Below are 14857 nucleotides of genomic sequence, written 5' to 3'. Positions count from 1 at the left end.
TGTTGCCTGATGGTGAAGATTGCGAGAGACGCCTATGCCTGAATGTCAACGCAACCCAGTCCACCCAACCCAGTCCACCCAACTACAAGATAAAAGTATCACACTCACGGCTGACTGAGGCGTTCACTCATGGCAACACGAGAGTCGTTGTCGACTGGTGACACAGGAGTCAGACAGCCCGGTCAATCCTGTCGAATGGAGTGAAAAGGGGTGTGGATGGTCTTCAACGAGGGAAAGTATGTTCCCAAGGCGACGGGTCGCGCACACCCTGAAGATGTCGACGCGGCCGGATCCCGTCCATGCAGCCACCAGATAGACGACAGCCTAACTCCGCGGTAGTCCTATATTACGACTTCCCAGCGTTCTCCGGGACTCACCGAGGCATTAAAGTCGGATGGCATTGCGTCGAAGTGGGTTGTTGTGCGAGGGCGAGGCACCGAAAGGGTGTAGACGCGGAGGCGTCGATCCAGAAGAGGGTGGGGGGGCGTCCGAGAAGTGCTTTATATGACACCTCGATCGATAAATGGGACTACTGCTCTTGCATACGCTGTGCCAGAGACCAGGAACTGAGTCAGGCATGCGCGCATCGGGCCAGATTCACACCCCTTTCTTCTGGGAGACCTATATTCTATCCGACCCCAGCACCCGCAGCACGGGGTGGTTGCGGAGCCCAGATCCGCGTGGTATGGGAAACGCCAGGCCGACGATCTATGGCCATTGCATGCGATGCCCAGTAGATATCATTCGTAACAAACTCAGGGCGGCGCGGTGCACCAAGATCACGGCCCATGACTTAAGGACGCGCAATGCCGAGACGGACCTCCTGGTCGTGGCCTGTAGCCATCGTTCTGTGCCTGCTGGGCTACCAAGCCACTTGCTTCTTCCTCCAGTCCACCACATCAGAAACTGCCCCACTGTCCGACCCTCACCGTGCTCGAACAGACCTGCGGCGCCGAGGGGTGTCGGGTTTCCGGTCACTGTTGTACGCCGAGGAGCAGGTGCCGGGGGAGGGGGAGAGAGCGCCCTTCCTCTGGCAACCTTGACCGTACAGCTCACGTCGTAACGATTAAATCTCGTGATCCTATTCCCGCAGGGATCGGCTGGACCGGGGCCCGCCTCTGGGGGAGTGAGCCCTGGCAATGAGCCACGTGTGGGGGCTGGGGCAAAATCTGCAACCAGCCCCTTGCCCCACATCTCACCCAGCAACAGCCTGGCTGCTAAGGCCGCAAATCCCGTGCCAATCATAGCGGGGTTGGTGCAAGCAGCTGCTACGAGGGCCGCGCCGGGCGGAGGACAGCCGAGCGCAAGTTCCCCGCCCAGCCCAGCCCGGGCAGCCCCTCAAGCCGCTGGTGGGTGTAAGCATGCGTTTTTGAGATGAGGAGGGCGTTGACATCGCTCGCTGCCGCATCCTGCCTATATAGCGCTGACCACTCTTGCGTTTAACTCTGCTAGGTTGCCCCACTTGGGCACCGCAGTCCACCGCCTCCAAAATCCACACCCCCCTTGGGCATGAGGAGTGCTGAGACACCAAGCTCGCTCCTTGGACCACCAGCCCAAGCCACTTCCTCCTCCCGTCACACACTCCCACAGACGGCCCCGCCTACGCCACAATCTGTGCCGCAATGAAGGACCAGCACACAGATGTGCGGGGTTGGGTGGCCTACCACCGCGCCATCGGCGTGGGCAAGTTCTACCTGGTGGACACGGGGTCCGGCGAGAGCATGCAGAGTGTGCTCCAGGACCACATCGACTCGGGGTTAGTGGACTTCGAGTATGACTCGGGCATCCTGCCCACCAGGGGCACCCATGGCCCTCAGCTCGGCGTTTACCAGCAGTGCATCGCCAAGGCCAGCAAGAGGTGAGTGGTGGGATGTGTGGTTCAGAGCTTGGGGGGAGGGGAGAAGGAATAAATAGGGAGAATTCGGGGAGGGAGTGAATGGAAGACATGCAGGATCACATACCACACCTCGCACCCGCACATGACTCCCCCAACACGTGCCCTCCTGCACAGGAATGAGAGGTGGATGGCGCTGATCGACCTGGACGAATTCCTGGTGATCAGGGACGCCACGCCTGACCTCCCCACCCTCCTCCACGACTACGAGTCGGCTGGGGCGCTGGTGGTCAACTGGGTGGTGTTTGGCAGCTCCGGGCAGACGGTGAGGAGGGTGTGGGGCCTGGCATCAATGATAGGGGGAAATGGATTGCTTGCTTTTTGGTGATTGAAGTCTCATCTGCCCTGAGCATTGCCTTCCGAGGGGCTGATCGGGCACGATGAAGTCCGCCGCCTGCCAGCAGGGGACGGCAAACGGCAAGAGTGTTCCTGCACACACAAGTGCACCCTGCTTCCAGCCCCTAGCCTTTGTCCTCTCACCTCTGCCTCACTGTTTCCCCCATACTTTCCTTTCCCACCCCCACCTCCTTCGCCAGGTGCGCTCCCCGCTGGAGCCCCTGGCCTCCTTCTGGATGTGCGCCCCGGACCAGCACAGCGAGAATCTGCACGTCAAGTCCATTGTGCAGCCGGCGCGCGTGGCGGGGGTGACCACCGATCCCCACCACCTCAAGTACGTGGAGCCGTACTTTGCCGTCAACACGACGCACGACCGCGTGGACGGCCCGAAGTCGGAGCGCCAGGCCTCGGACAGGCTGGCGCTGTACCACTACGCGCTGAAGAGCGAGGAGGAGTATCAGGCCAAGATGAAGAGAGGGTCGGGTGAGCTGGTGGATTTGAAAGTGTACTTCCTTCTTGTGTGTGTTGTGGGGAGACATGTGGGTTTGTAGTACAACAGGCTCTGCACTGGCACAGCAGCACCCAGGCAAGCACCCCTGCGTGCTGCCCTGCATTGCCCTACCCCCAAAAACCTCTGACCAGCACCTGCACACATCCCAGGCATGGGCAACCAGAAGACCATGGCCTTCTTCCACTACGTCAACAACTACACCGCGGCAGTGTGCCTTGACGGCATTGACAAGGGGAGGTACCTGGCCAGCTTTGTCAGCTGATTTGATGTGTGGCTGTGTGCGAACATCGCAATCAAGGGAGCTGGGGTGTGGGTCCCTCAACACTCCCACCTCTCCGCGCCTTGTCAATAGGCAGAGGACGTGCATGCCGCCTGTAACCCGTTGCATGAACCAGAAGAATGAGCAATCTTCATCACCGCGCGGCGTAGAGCACTGGGCATGAGGGCTGGGCCTGGATTGCTCGTGTATACTTGAGGAGCAGCCCCTCCAGGGATTGGCCCGGGTCCGCCAGGCCCTGGAGGTAGGGCTCCAACTCCTCCAGTCGCCACCTGTGTTTGAGACGGTGGTGTGGCGGGGTGGGGTTGCGCGGGCGTGAGGGAGGGTGCCCAGAAGGCCATGGTTGATGGCCATGCACTGCACCCAGCCTGCAGGAGCCTGCATCACATCTCCCAGGCCAGCTGGGTCACCATCGGACAAAGGCCGCACCTGGGCCTCATGGCAAATAGGGCGCCAAAGCGGCCTGCTGGGTCGGCGGGGAGAGAGTCCAGGGGCAGGTACTGGAGGGTGGCAGAGGCCTCGTCGATCACGGCAATGCCACCCAGGCAGGAGAGGTCGGCGGGGACGCTCTGTGTGTTTGGAGGAAGGGGGTGGGGGGCGGGCGAGGAAATTGTGGCAACACTTTCTGACAAGGATCAAGGCTGTGTCCATGCAAAGGGAGGTGGGCCTGCTCCCTTGAGTGGTAGCGCCTCACCCACCCACCCCCCTGTGATTTCACGCAGTCTCCCTGTCGGCGGCCTTCCATGCCCACGTCCACAAAGCCCCCTCCCAACGCACCTCTGGCAGCGCGTGCCGCAGCGACGCCTCAAAGTCCCCACAACTCCAGGTCGGCCGCTCGCTGAGCTGGCGCCGCGCCTCCTGCCGGCACGCCTCCTTTGGATCCAGCGCCCAGTCCTCCCCCGCCACCCCCGCCCGCCCAAAGCGTTCGAGGCAGTGGCCTGCCACGCGGGGGTCCATGCCGCTCTGCTCCAGCGCAGCGTGCATGTCGGCGCGGGGCAAAGTCGCGCCCAGGTCCCAGCCCCGCTCCCCGGCGCAGAGGAAGATGAGCTGCAGCGCGGTGTCTGCGTAGGAGGGGTGCAGCGCGCACCACCTGCCGTCCAGCTCCAGGGCGCCCCGCTGCGCCAGCGCGGCGGCCAGCTCCCCCTCGCTCATCTGCACGTGCGACAGCAGGTCGGCCAGCGTGCACCGCCCCTGCGCCGGGGTCGAACGCAGGTCGCCCTCCTCCTCAGGGCCCATGTACGGGGCTGCCTGTCCGGCACGACGGTGTAGGGAAGGGCGGAGATGAAAGACTCGATACAGGGATTCCCCCAACCCCGTGTGTTGCCAAAATCATCCAGCCTGGCAGCAGGGCTGATGGAGGATCCGCAGCTCGTTTGCAGCATTCACACTGGTCCCACGGCCAGTGTCCCACATCAGACACAATCCAGGCCTCCCACCACGGCCTGCTAACCTGGAGCAGCGCATTCAGCTGGTGGGTGCGAGGGGCGATGGGGACCAGCTCCATGTGGGTCTCCACTGTGGCTGTTACCTTGATTGGTGGCCGGGCGGAAGCTGCGGAGTCCTGCATGGCCCGCGGCGCCGGGCGGGGGGGGGTCGGGTGCCGGAGCATAGCCAGGTGAGGGATGAGACTCTCGCAAAGGTGACCATGCAGCGGGTTTGTATGCAGTAACGTTGGTCCTGCTTGGTAGGGCATCAGGGCAGTTCTTTGGGTGCGTGCGAGTCGTGAGCTGTGCAGACACTGGACACCCAAACCACGACAGGTGTGATGCATCAGATGGGTCACAACCATGCCCCGGCCATGTGTACCTTTTCCCTCTGCGTGGCCAGGCCCAGCGTCTGGCCGGGTGGGGTCGGGGGACAGGAAGTCTGGTTCTGTGTGAGCTCCCCAAGAGGCACCTGTGGCAAATGGTTGACTTCAATCGATACCAAACCATGTGCCTGGTGAGCTTGCACTGCAAACCTGGCACAAACACCAGCCCGCAGCCCACAATCTGTTGGGATCCTGCTGCACATGCAGCACCCCCAGCACACCATCTGCCATCAGCTGGGCGCCACAGCCATCAAGGAGCACAGACCTGCTCATCGCGAGCCAGATAGATGGTGTTTGTCGTCCCAACAGTCTTCAGCACGAAGGTGGTGTCACGCGTGCACAGTACCGCATCACCATCTTGTTCGCCCTTTATCTGCAGGCTGCTTGGCGGGAGCGAGGTACACTCGGTGAGGAGGAGGACCAGTGGGGCATCCCAGACACCATCGTTCAAGGGGCATCCTCAACTGAGATCTGAGCGCCGGAGCTACCATGCAGCCCTCACCCATCGGTTAGAAGCTCGTCTAGAATAGGATCGTCCAGTTCAAGGAGAAGAAGGTCCTTGCGCACCGCCTCTCCATGCTGCAAAGTTCGCGGGCGGGTGGGGTGGAGACCCAGCGCCCCCATCATGAGGGAAATCCACTGTGACTCACAAGGCCGTCGCAATTCCAGGGGATTGAGTTTATATCGTGTGTCGCCGGGGTCGGTAAAGCAGGAGCATCCTGAAGTGGGCAATGATCGCTCATGTCGTCTGCTCGCATCATGGCGTTTGTATTCAAGCGCTGCTTCGGCTGCTGTGCAGCGTCTTGCGCCATCACTGCCCCATGTGCGGTGAGGTCCGTTCAGGCTCTGGCAGAACCCTTTGGTCCAAGACCTACCGCCTTACAGTGGGGTACATGGTATCCATGTCTTCCAGATTGAGTGTCCTGAAATGATGGGCTAAAGTCAGTGCTAGCAAGCAGAGATTAAGGAGAAGGGGAGTGCAGGAGGGTAAGACTGACGTCGTCATGAACTCCACATGATTGCGTGGAAGCGCTGAGATTGTGAGGGACGACCATGAGGAGGCAGGAAGCACAAGGGGTGCGGACCCAGCCCGAGAAATGTAGCAGATGACTGAGAGTGGGCGGTGCGCGGATCCGACCCCGCCCGATGCACGAGCGTGCGAGTCGTCTGGTTGAGCACCTCCAAGAATTGAGTGGCCTTCATGCCGTGGCGGCCGACTGCTTGGAGGCATGGTCGGGCCACCACTGCCGCTCCTCCACGTACGCCCGCCAGTCGGCAGGTGCCTCCTTCAGCTGCGACACGCCCGAGTCCCAGGCGGCCTTGGCCACGGCGGCGGCCACGTCCAGAGACACCTGGCGCAGGTTGCTGATCTGCGGGTACAGGCGCTTGTCGCCCCGCAGCTCCGCCTCAGACACCGCGTCGGCCAGGCCCGCCGCTGCCGCCACAAACATCTCGTCGTTCACCGAGGAGGCCTTGGCCATGATGGCGCCGAACCCAATGCCTGATTTGGGTGGAGAGGGAGGGGTTGGGTGGGGGATGGGAGCGCCATGGCTTGACAAAGCGTGCACACAGGCTGGCAAGTGAAACGCGGCGGCAGCGATGGCAAAAAGGTCTGGGAGTTGTCCCCATTCTGCACAGTAGCTCCCACCTGGGAATACAAAGACATTGTTGGCCTGGCCGGGGACAAAGGTCTGCCCATCGTACTTTACCGGCTTGAATGGGGAGCCTGTGGCAAGGGTGAGGAGGGGGGGTCGGTGTGCATGTGGGGTTTAGGAGCGGTGGCGCAAGGCATGGGCTGGTCGTGCCATGCCTGGCTGGTACCTCCAGCCGCCTGCCCTGAAACTGAAACACAAACGCGCCATCTGTTTTCTTCAAATGGTTTGCCGACCCCAAGCCCGGCTGACCCCGTCCCACGGAACCACCCCTCGCCGGCCCACACCTCCACACTCTGGACCCCCATGACCAGCGAGCGCACGAGCAGCAGGAAGGTCCCTACCCTCGGGGACCTCAACATACCCACCCACCCTCCCCTCGGGCCCCTCACCTCCGGCGAAGATGCACCTGCCTTTGCTCCAGGAGTAGGCGTTCTCCGCGCTGATCTCGGCCTTGGGCGTGGGGTTGGAGAGGGGGAACACCAGGGGCGACTCCGTGCCCTGGCACAGCGCCTGCACGATGGGCTCGGTCCAGACTGGCCCCGCGGCGGAAAGGCCAATGAGCGCATGCGGCTTGACATACTCCACGATCTCCCGGAGGTCCTTCATGTCGGGCACGCCATCGCGCCGCGCCATCTCCTGCTTGTGCTCCGGCAGCTCGTCGCCGCGAGTGTCGGTGATGAGCCCCTTGGAGTCCACCATGTAGATGCAGGCCCGCGCCTCCTCCTCGCTGATGCCCTCCGTCTGTAAATGTTTGGGAGGTGGGGGTTTGGGGGGGGGGTACTGTGTCGAGGAAAGGTGGGGTGAGTATGACGCAAGGGGTGTAGGGCAGGAGAGGGGGAGTTCAAGGTGGCAGGGCGATGGAAAGCTGCAGTGACTTGCAGGATGAGTTGAATGGCGGAGGTTCGTCCCTGTCAAAGCCCACCCCCTTCAGCTCACCCTGCCCAGATTCCGCCCCCCTCCTCCTCCCCCCCCTCCTTCCCCCACCCCACCCACCCGCATACCTTGTGCATGTAGGTGACGATGCTCTTGGCCACGCCCACGGCGGAGGAGCCGGCGCCGTAGAAGACGACGCGCGCGTCGCGCAGGCGCGTGCCCTGGTACTTCATGCCGTTGATGAACCCCGAGGTGACCACCGCCCCCGTGCCCTGGATGTCGTCGTTGAAGCAGAGCATGGCGCTGCGCTGCGCCTCCAGGATCTTGAAGGCCTTGCTCGTCTCAAAGTCCTCGAACTGGAGCAGCGCGTGCGGCCAGCGCCGCTTGACCGCGGCGCAGAACTCGTCGATGGCAGCGTAGTACTCCTCGCCCTCCAGGCGCTCGCGGCGTTCGCCCAGGTACAGCCCGTCCTCGCGCAGTTCTTTCCGATTGCAGCCCATGTCCAGAACGATGGGCAAAGAGTGCTCCGGGTGGAAGCCCACCGCCGCAACGTACAGCGCGATCTGCGGCGGGGAGTCGAGGGGAGGTGATCGAGGGGGGGAAGAGCTGGCCCCACCCCAGGCACGCACTATGAAGACAAGATCGTCAGTCTGCAGGAAGAGCAGGACCAGTGCGCGCAGCCATATCCTGGCACACCTTGCCGATGCTGATGCCGATGCCGTTGGTCCCCAGGTCCCCCAGGCCCAGGATGCGGGAGCCGTCTGTCACGACGATGATCTGGACATTCTTGTTCGGCCAGTTGCCCAGCACCTGTGCAGGAAAGAAAGGAGATGTGATGAGGTGCTGTGGGACACAGGCAATGGACACACAGGATGCGGGAGGTAGGAGGCTTATCACCCCAGAGGCCTCTGCTTACAGCACACCCTACCACCGCCGCCTGGTGCTTGCTTGCCTCACGCCAACTCACGACAAGAAAGCACCCAGCCCTTGATTCCCCACCCCCACCCCTGGCCCCCACAGAAACGTTCCCCAGCCCACCTCGTCAAAGCGACCGCGGTGGCGGAAGGCCGAGATGTACATGCCCAGGGGCTCGCGGAAGAGGGTGCTCCATCGCTGGCAGGCCTCGCCGATGGTGGGGGTGTACACAATGGGGGCCAGCTCCTCGATGTTCTCGATCAGAGCTTTGTAGAAGAGGGTGGTGTGGGTCGCCATGATCTGCTTCAGGATGTTGTTGCGCTGCAGGTTGGTCAGGTCCTCGTTCCGCAGCTGGGTCATCAACCTGCTCACCATTTGGTGACGGGGCTGGGGAGGGGTGAAGGCATGTCCTTGGGTGGGAACATCCAGAGTGCCATCCATGCAGCAAGGGGAGAGCTGGAGGTCATATAAGATAGCGGAAATGGTTGCCATGATCTGGCATGAACATTGCAGAAAGAATATCAAACATAAATGTGATCTCCAGTATGAGCTTTGTGGGCAATGAAGGGACAAAAGCACGATCCACCCTAGCATTGATCCCAGTATGCTAGGCTACTTGCCCATCCTATACAATTGATATACTAAACTCAAGCACTGGACAATCGAAATGTTACCAATCTGGTACCCCAGATTCAACAAATCATCTGCCAGTTGATCTAAATCTCCCACCCGCACCTGGCAGCCTGATCGTCCAAGGTCTCAATCACGGGTGGCAACAGCCCATCCAGGTGCTTCTCTCGTCGCTCAGACTCCGAGAAATTAGTGCCTATGAGAGGGGTAAGGATGGGGACAAACGGTATTAAGCGACGGTGTCCATGCCCTAGGGTCGCCGGAGGGCACCCGACGTGCGGTTTAACCCTGGGAACTTCCACCCAGCACCACAAACGTGACCTGGCCCGCCCGCTCCCAAGACCCCACCCTCGCACCCTTATTGAGCCAGGGAGTGTAGATGATGGGCATGCTGCCGAGCTCCTCTACGGCCTTGATCCCTTCTCCCCGGCTGCGCTCGTCGCCGGGCTTGGTGACATCCATGACCGAGCTGGAAGGCTTCATGGTCTCGAGATTGAGGGGCTGGGGAGGTCGAGGTGGGAGAAACTGATAAGATTTGGTAGTGTAATCGAGGAGTACATGCCTGAGCCGCGCTGCAGACTGCATTGTACCTCAGCTAGAATCGCTTGCACTCGTCTCCCCAGATCGGGGCGCGCCCGCCCGGGACGAGAAGAAAAAGCCTTAGCAGCTCCTGACCGCGTGAGAAAGAACCCATGGGGCACTTGAAGGATGATGTTGGATCTTCCGGTGCACAAAAGAGTGCTCGTGGAGGTCACCATTGGTGTGCAGGATCGAATCACGGCCGCTGTTCGCCGGTGTGAGGAGTGACCAGGGCTGACTGGGGCCCCGGTCGTACTGTATGGCTAACGGCGGGACGCTTCGATTGAGTTCAAAAAACAAGTAAAATATCAAACACGATATTTGTGAAGGTCGCAAGAACAAAACTTCCCCATCGAGCCTTCACACTCCTGCGGCTACCTAAAAATAGCACTGCTTGACTAAGAAACGTGCTGGCCGAGCTGGCCGGTGACCCGGACGACACAGGCGCGCAAACTTGCGGACCCCCGCAAGCCGATGTGCAATGCGTCAAAATTGATTCGATTCCCCTCTCCGCTTAAGAGAGTGATCCCTGCTGGGCTTAAAGGATTTTTCTCCTTCCCTACTGCCCCACAAACTTCACCCCAGACCAGCTCCCGAGAACCAAAGCCTGAAAACCTTTTGCCCATGAGATCTTGTGAAACACCCTGGCGGGAGCTCCCAGCGTTCTAGCGGCTCTACAATTTATTCTGACGATTCAAGAGCTTGATCATTTCGCTGAGACATTGTCAGCCTTGGTCCCGGGAAGCAGGGTTTTGAACAAACATAGCCACGAAGTCACTTCCCAGCATGGAGGGGGAAACAATGAAAATGCTCTGCTACATACAACACATCACAGCCGACACGACCAGTATTGAGTATCCGCACGACGAACTCTGGCACCTCCTACCAACTCCCCTCCGTGGCAAGCCTCGACTCTACCATCTCATAGCGAGCCGCATCCAGCTGGCTCTGGTAGGTTCCCAGCGAGCTGCAGCATGGAAATGCAGAGGGGCGGCCATCAGACTCGGCTGATGAGGAGGGAATTTACTGCTGTGACATCGACGTAGGACCTGTCCCGTGATGAAACAACCCGGCCGTTGATACATATCCCCTCGATAATGGCACCCTCAATCGATGGCGCATGTGACCGGCCCCTCACCTGCGTGTGCGGTGCAGCTCCCTCTCTATGCTCAGCACCCGGCTTCGCGTCAGCCCCAGCTCTCCCTTGGCCTCCTCGAGCCGGTGCTGCAACTCCTCGGCATCGTGCCGCCTTGCCTCCAGCTCCTGTACTTTGGCGGCCAGGTCAAGGGATGTTGTGCGGAGGACCGCGCGCGTGCAGCTCAGCTCGTCTGCCATGTCGCTCAGCTGGGAGGTGGTGGACGACAGCGCGGACCGAGTCCGGATGAGCTCTTCTGTGAGAAGGTGAAGGGGAATAGGAAGCCGCTTGATGAGGCTGCCAAGAGGCGTGTATTCTTAGCATGTGCGAGCAATATTTGGGGTAAAAGCACACTGGGACAGCGGCACCGAGGGAGGACCAAGTACCATGCAGCCCCCCAGCCTCGTGATTTACCTTGCCGAAGAGAGATTTGTGCTAGGACCTCTTGTCGCGTGAACAGGCGGTGCACCAATGCGCCTCCTAGGGCAGCTGCACCAGCCAAGAGGATTAACCCCAGATCACCTCCCCTACCACCTACAGGGGTGTCCAGCTGCTAATTTTAGGCGAAACAGGCATTAATCTAACATTTTCAGGCAAGGGAGCCTTGTCGGTACCTTTCTCGTCGGCACAGCTGCGCCTTGGGGACCTCCCGACCTTGGACCTCTGCATCGGTGCCGAGCGGAACTGGTGCTCCAGCAAGAAGATGTGTACCGCGAGATTATTATGCCTGTACAAATTCACCTTTCATCGGGTCAGCACGTCGCTGTGCTCGTCGTTCAGAGCCTGTCGTAATCCGAGCTGTTTTGGGAGTTTGTGATGCTGGAAAGCGCGGCTGTTGCGAAAACCCTCCTCGGCGTGCCTCTGTCCGCGCGTATTTTGTTCGAGCGGAATCTGGACGGGCCCATGCAAGAGTGAGGCTGCGGTGGACTAGAGGAGCCTGGCCCCGATCTTGTTATCTCGTGAGGTTAGACCACCGAAACCCTTGGAGGCACTCGCGAGAAGCTCTGCTCGCTGCCCGGGGGGACAATGTTCACCATGGTAAGACACCGCGTGCTTTGCCCGCAGCTGGAGACATGATGCCGCAGCTTTCTGATCTCCCCAGAGATCTTTCGAGCCGCCTAATTCGTCGCACATGCCCTCCTGTCCCTCCTGTCCCAACCCCCCGCTCCCACCCCCCTCCAGGCACCTTCCCGGCAGAACAAGAAGGCGCTCAGGATGGCGAAGGAGCGCATGTACGCCATCATCGACCACGCCACCGCCGAGAACCTCTCTGCCCCCAACTTTGCCCTGTACACCGACATCGCCTCCGCCATATCTGGGGGCACAGAGCCGCAGTGAGTGACACACCTCTGCGCATGTTGGGTTTGTGCCCTTGCCAGGGGGGCATGATGAGGATGGCGACCCGCATTTGCCGTGCATGGCGCTGGATTTCACACCGTAAATCGGACTGGGCCTCAGGATGTGCCCATGCTTGAGGAAACTATGTCTTCCTGGGGTGCGGCAGGCCCTGATCACCCCGCAGTGCAGCGCCCGCCCCAGCCCTTGCTGAGTGCTTCTGCTTCAGTTGACCTCTCCTTGACTCCCACCCCCCCCCCCCCCAAAAAAAAACCAAACTATCCTTGCAGGTACATGGCCAACAAGGCCTGCAAGCAGCTCAAAAAGAGGTTGCAGTGCAAGAGGGGCCATGTGCAGACCCTCGCCCTGCAGGTAGGTGCAGCGCTGCCGTCTATAGTCGCATGTCTGGTGTAGCCCCTGGCAGCCAATCATCTTGCAGGTACCCAGCCTGGCCAAGCTTGGCCCCTGGGCACGGCCCATCCTCACCTCCCCCTCCCCACCCACCCGTAGCTGCTGGAGCATTGTGTGCGCACCTGCGGCGAGCCCTTCCACAAGGAGCTGGCCGTGAGCGAACTGCTGCCGGAGCTGGTCCGCCTCTCCGACCGCTCGGCCTGGTGCCCGCCCGAGGTCCAGCAGCACGTGTTGGCACTGCTGCAGGAGTGGGCCTACACGCTGCGCCCCTCCCAGTTCGTGAACAGCTACAACAAGCTCAAGGTGGGGGGGGTGGAGCGCATGCCTCTTTGTTCTTGTGTTTGTGAGGAAGGGGAGAAACCGGGTGTCGGTGGGATTGGAAGATGTTGACCCAGACCTGCCGCATGTCTTGCTTCCACCACAGCCCAGCAGCGGTGCACCTTGGAGCACCAAACTTGTTGCATGCCATTGTTTTCCAACCCCTCCACCCCCTCCAATGATCGAACGACAGTCGCGGGGCATGACCTTCCCGCCCCGCTCCGGCGAGCACGCGCCCAGCGGCAACTTCCAGCCCTACCCCGGCCTGTCCCCCGGCCCGCCGCCCGACACGGCACCCCCCGGGTCGGGGCGCACCAACCCCGCCGCCGACCTGTTTGGCGCAGGGGATGGCGGGCACCCAGGCTCGCCGCTGGGCACGCCCGGGCGTGGCCTGGCGCTGCTCTCCCCCGACCAGCCCCCCGCCAAGATCCAGGCCGACCTGGAGGTGGCGCGCAACACGGTGGCCCTGCTGGGCGAGGTGCGTGGGGGGGGTGGCAGGAGGGGGATGACCCCGCCGGGGTCAAGGAGGACTACATCACCGACATGGCCGACCAGGCGCGCGCGATGCAGGCGCGCCTGGCCGCGCTGGCCGAGCGCGTGACCGATGAGGCCCTGCTCTCCTCCGCGCTGGAGCTGAACGACGAGGCGCAGCGCGCGCTGGACCGCCACCGCGCGCTGGTGGACGTGGCGGAGGGGCGGTCGCCGCCGCCGCCGCGCCGCGCGGTGGCCGCGGCGGCGGCGGCGGTCGGGGGGGCAAGGAGGCCGCCGCCGCACGACGGGCACTTTGGCGCGGGGGAGGGCGCCTCGGCGGCGCCGCAGCCGACGGCAGCCCAGCCGCCGGCGCCGCCGCCCGCGCGCCCGGACATCATGGCAGACCTGCTCTCTCTGGACGACTGGACCCCGGACGCTCCCGCGCCCTCCGCGCCGCTGACCTGGCAGCCGCCCGCGGCCCCGGCGCCGGCGGCGCCCGCAGCCCAGGCCGCGCCCACGACCCCTCCCAGCAACAACCCGTTTGCCGACGCGGCGGCGTGGAGCGAGGCCGCGGCGCCCCGGTCCGCGGCGGCGCCGCCCCAGGCCGAGGCCCCGGCGCCCGCCTTTGCCAGCGGCAGTGGCCTCGCCCACCCGCCCGACGCCGGCCCCGCCAGCAACCCCTTCTTCAGCGACAGCGCGTGGGGGCCGCCGGCCGCACCCCCCGCCGCGCCCCCCTCCGCCCAAATGCCTCCCACGCCGCAGCAGGCCGCCAGCAACCCCTTTGGCGGCGGCGGCGGCAGCGGCGTGCAGGCGCCGGCGCCCAGCAACCCCTTTGCCTCGGCGAACGACGCCGGCACGAGCAACGGCAACGGCCCCTCCATGCACGCGCCCGCCCCTGCGGGCGGCACAGACGCGTTTGGCGAGTCCTGGGGCGTGCCCGCGCCCGCACCCCCGGCGGCGCTGTACCCCGCCCTGTACTCGCCGCCCGGGGGCGACCAGGCCCCGGCCAGCTCGGCTGGGGTGTCCGACGCCTTCAGGGACCTCCTGAGCCTGCAGAAGAAGGCGGAGGAGGCGCCGCCCCCACCCAAGTGAGCGGGGAGCGTGCAGTGGCAGCGGGGGCCGGGGCCGGTGGGGGATCGGCATGGACGGGGTGAGGACGACGCGAGCTGGCTTACCTTTCTTCTGCACCACCTCCTCCGCTCCACCGGACGGGAGTGCGGCGCAGTAGTCCAACCTCTCAACACACACACACCCACACCCAACAAAAAAACATGCCTCCCCTCCCAAGCAGGGGTTCGCCGATGCGCAGGAACCAGAACGTGCACGCGGCGACCTCCCCCACCTCCAACGGCGCAGATGCCTTCAGTGCCTTTGACTCCGTGCCGCAGATGGGGCAGGCTCCGCCCAAGATCTGACGTTCGCTCCTCCTTGGAATCGCATGGAGCCTGTCCCCTACTCCGGACACCGCCCGCTTGCCCAGGCCTTCCTTCCCTTGATGCTACACGTGAGGTTGACTGACGATGTTTGATCGGCTGTGGTGCGCTGTGCAGCAGCTCTGGATCGGGGAGCAGGGAATGACATGGGGATGCGGGGGGGGGTCGGGGGGGAATCCGCCACACGCTTTCGAGAAAGGTACACAGAGACGCACTAAGAGCTCGCCTCTCCTCAGACTCTGGCGAGGCAGGCAAGGTACTATGTATGAAGGAT

General features: G+C 62.7%; 6 protein-coding genes across 6 annotated transcripts; 3 read left to right on the top strand and 3 right to left on the bottom strand.

Moving 5' to 3' along the window:
• Nucleotides 1-1622: 1622 nt before the first annotated feature.
• On the top strand, nt 1623-3003 carry F751_2639 (hypothetical protein; the record flags this gene model as incomplete). Its single annotated transcript, XM_011400391.1, has 4 exons — nt 1623-1858; nt 2012-2159; nt 2431-2713; nt 2891-3003. 4 exons carry the CDS (start codon nt 1623-1625, stop codon nt 3001-3003), a joined length of 780 nt encoding a protein of 259 aa, XP_011398693.1.
• Nucleotides 3004-3154: 151 nt separating this feature from the next.
• F751_2638 (Sister chromatid cohesion protein DCC1) lies at nt 3155-4585 on the bottom strand (the record flags this gene model as incomplete). Its single annotated transcript, XM_011400390.1, has 4 exons — nt 3155-3290; nt 3448-3587; nt 3796-4266; nt 4469-4585. 4 exons carry the CDS (start codon nt 4583-4585, stop codon nt 3155-3157), a joined length of 864 nt encoding a protein of 287 aa, XP_011398692.1.
• Nucleotides 4586-6027: 1442 nt separating this feature from the next.
• F751_2637 (NADP-dependent malic enzyme) lies at nt 6028-9384 on the bottom strand (the record flags this gene model as incomplete). The annotated part of the gene is made up of 8 exons (XM_011400389.1): nt 6028-6329; nt 6477-6554; nt 6873-7224; nt 7485-7919; nt 8053-8166; nt 8395-8635; nt 9007-9097; nt 9258-9384. The coding sequence occupies 8 exons, from the start codon at nt 9382-9384 to the stop codon at nt 6028-6030; spliced, it is 1740 nt and encodes a 579-aa protein (XP_011398691.1).
• Nucleotides 9385-10362: 978 nt separating this feature from the next.
• F751_2635 (hypothetical protein) lies at nt 10363-11284 on the bottom strand (the record flags this gene model as incomplete). Its single annotated transcript, XM_011400387.1, has 3 exons — nt 10363-10447; nt 10619-10871; nt 11230-11284. The coding sequence occupies 3 exons, from the start codon at nt 11282-11284 to the stop codon at nt 10363-10365; spliced, it is 393 nt and encodes a 130-aa protein (XP_011398689.1).
• On the top strand, nt 10578-10865 carry F751_2636 (hypothetical protein; the record flags this gene model as incomplete). Its single annotated transcript, XM_011400388.1, has 1 exon — nt 10578-10865. The coding sequence occupies one exon, from the start codon at nt 10578-10580 to the stop codon at nt 10863-10865; it is 288 nt and encodes a 95-aa protein (XP_011398690.1).
• Nucleotides 11285-11650: 366 nt separating the features above from the next.
• On the top strand, nt 11651-14565 carry F751_2634 (Vacuolar protein sorting-associated protein 27; the record flags this gene model as incomplete). Its single annotated transcript, XM_011400386.1, has 7 exons — nt 11651-11653; nt 11798-11949; nt 12241-12322; nt 12461-12664; nt 12873-13157; nt 13916-14238; nt 14442-14565. The coding sequence occupies 7 exons, from the start codon at nt 11651-11653 to the stop codon at nt 14563-14565; spliced, it is 1173 nt and encodes a 390-aa protein (XP_011398688.1).
• Nucleotides 14566-14857: the final 292 nt, after the last annotated feature.

Source organism: Auxenochlorella protothecoides (assembly GCF_000733215.1).
Source record: "Auxenochlorella protothecoides strain 0710 unplaced genomic scaffold scaffold24, whole genome shotgun sequence".
NCBI classification, from domain to species: Eukaryota; Viridiplantae; Chlorophyta; class Trebouxiophyceae; order Chlorellales; family Chlorellaceae; genus Auxenochlorella; species Auxenochlorella protothecoides.
The sequence above is the reverse complement of the archived record's forward strand: the minus strand, read 5'-3'. Positions and strand labels throughout refer to the sequence as shown.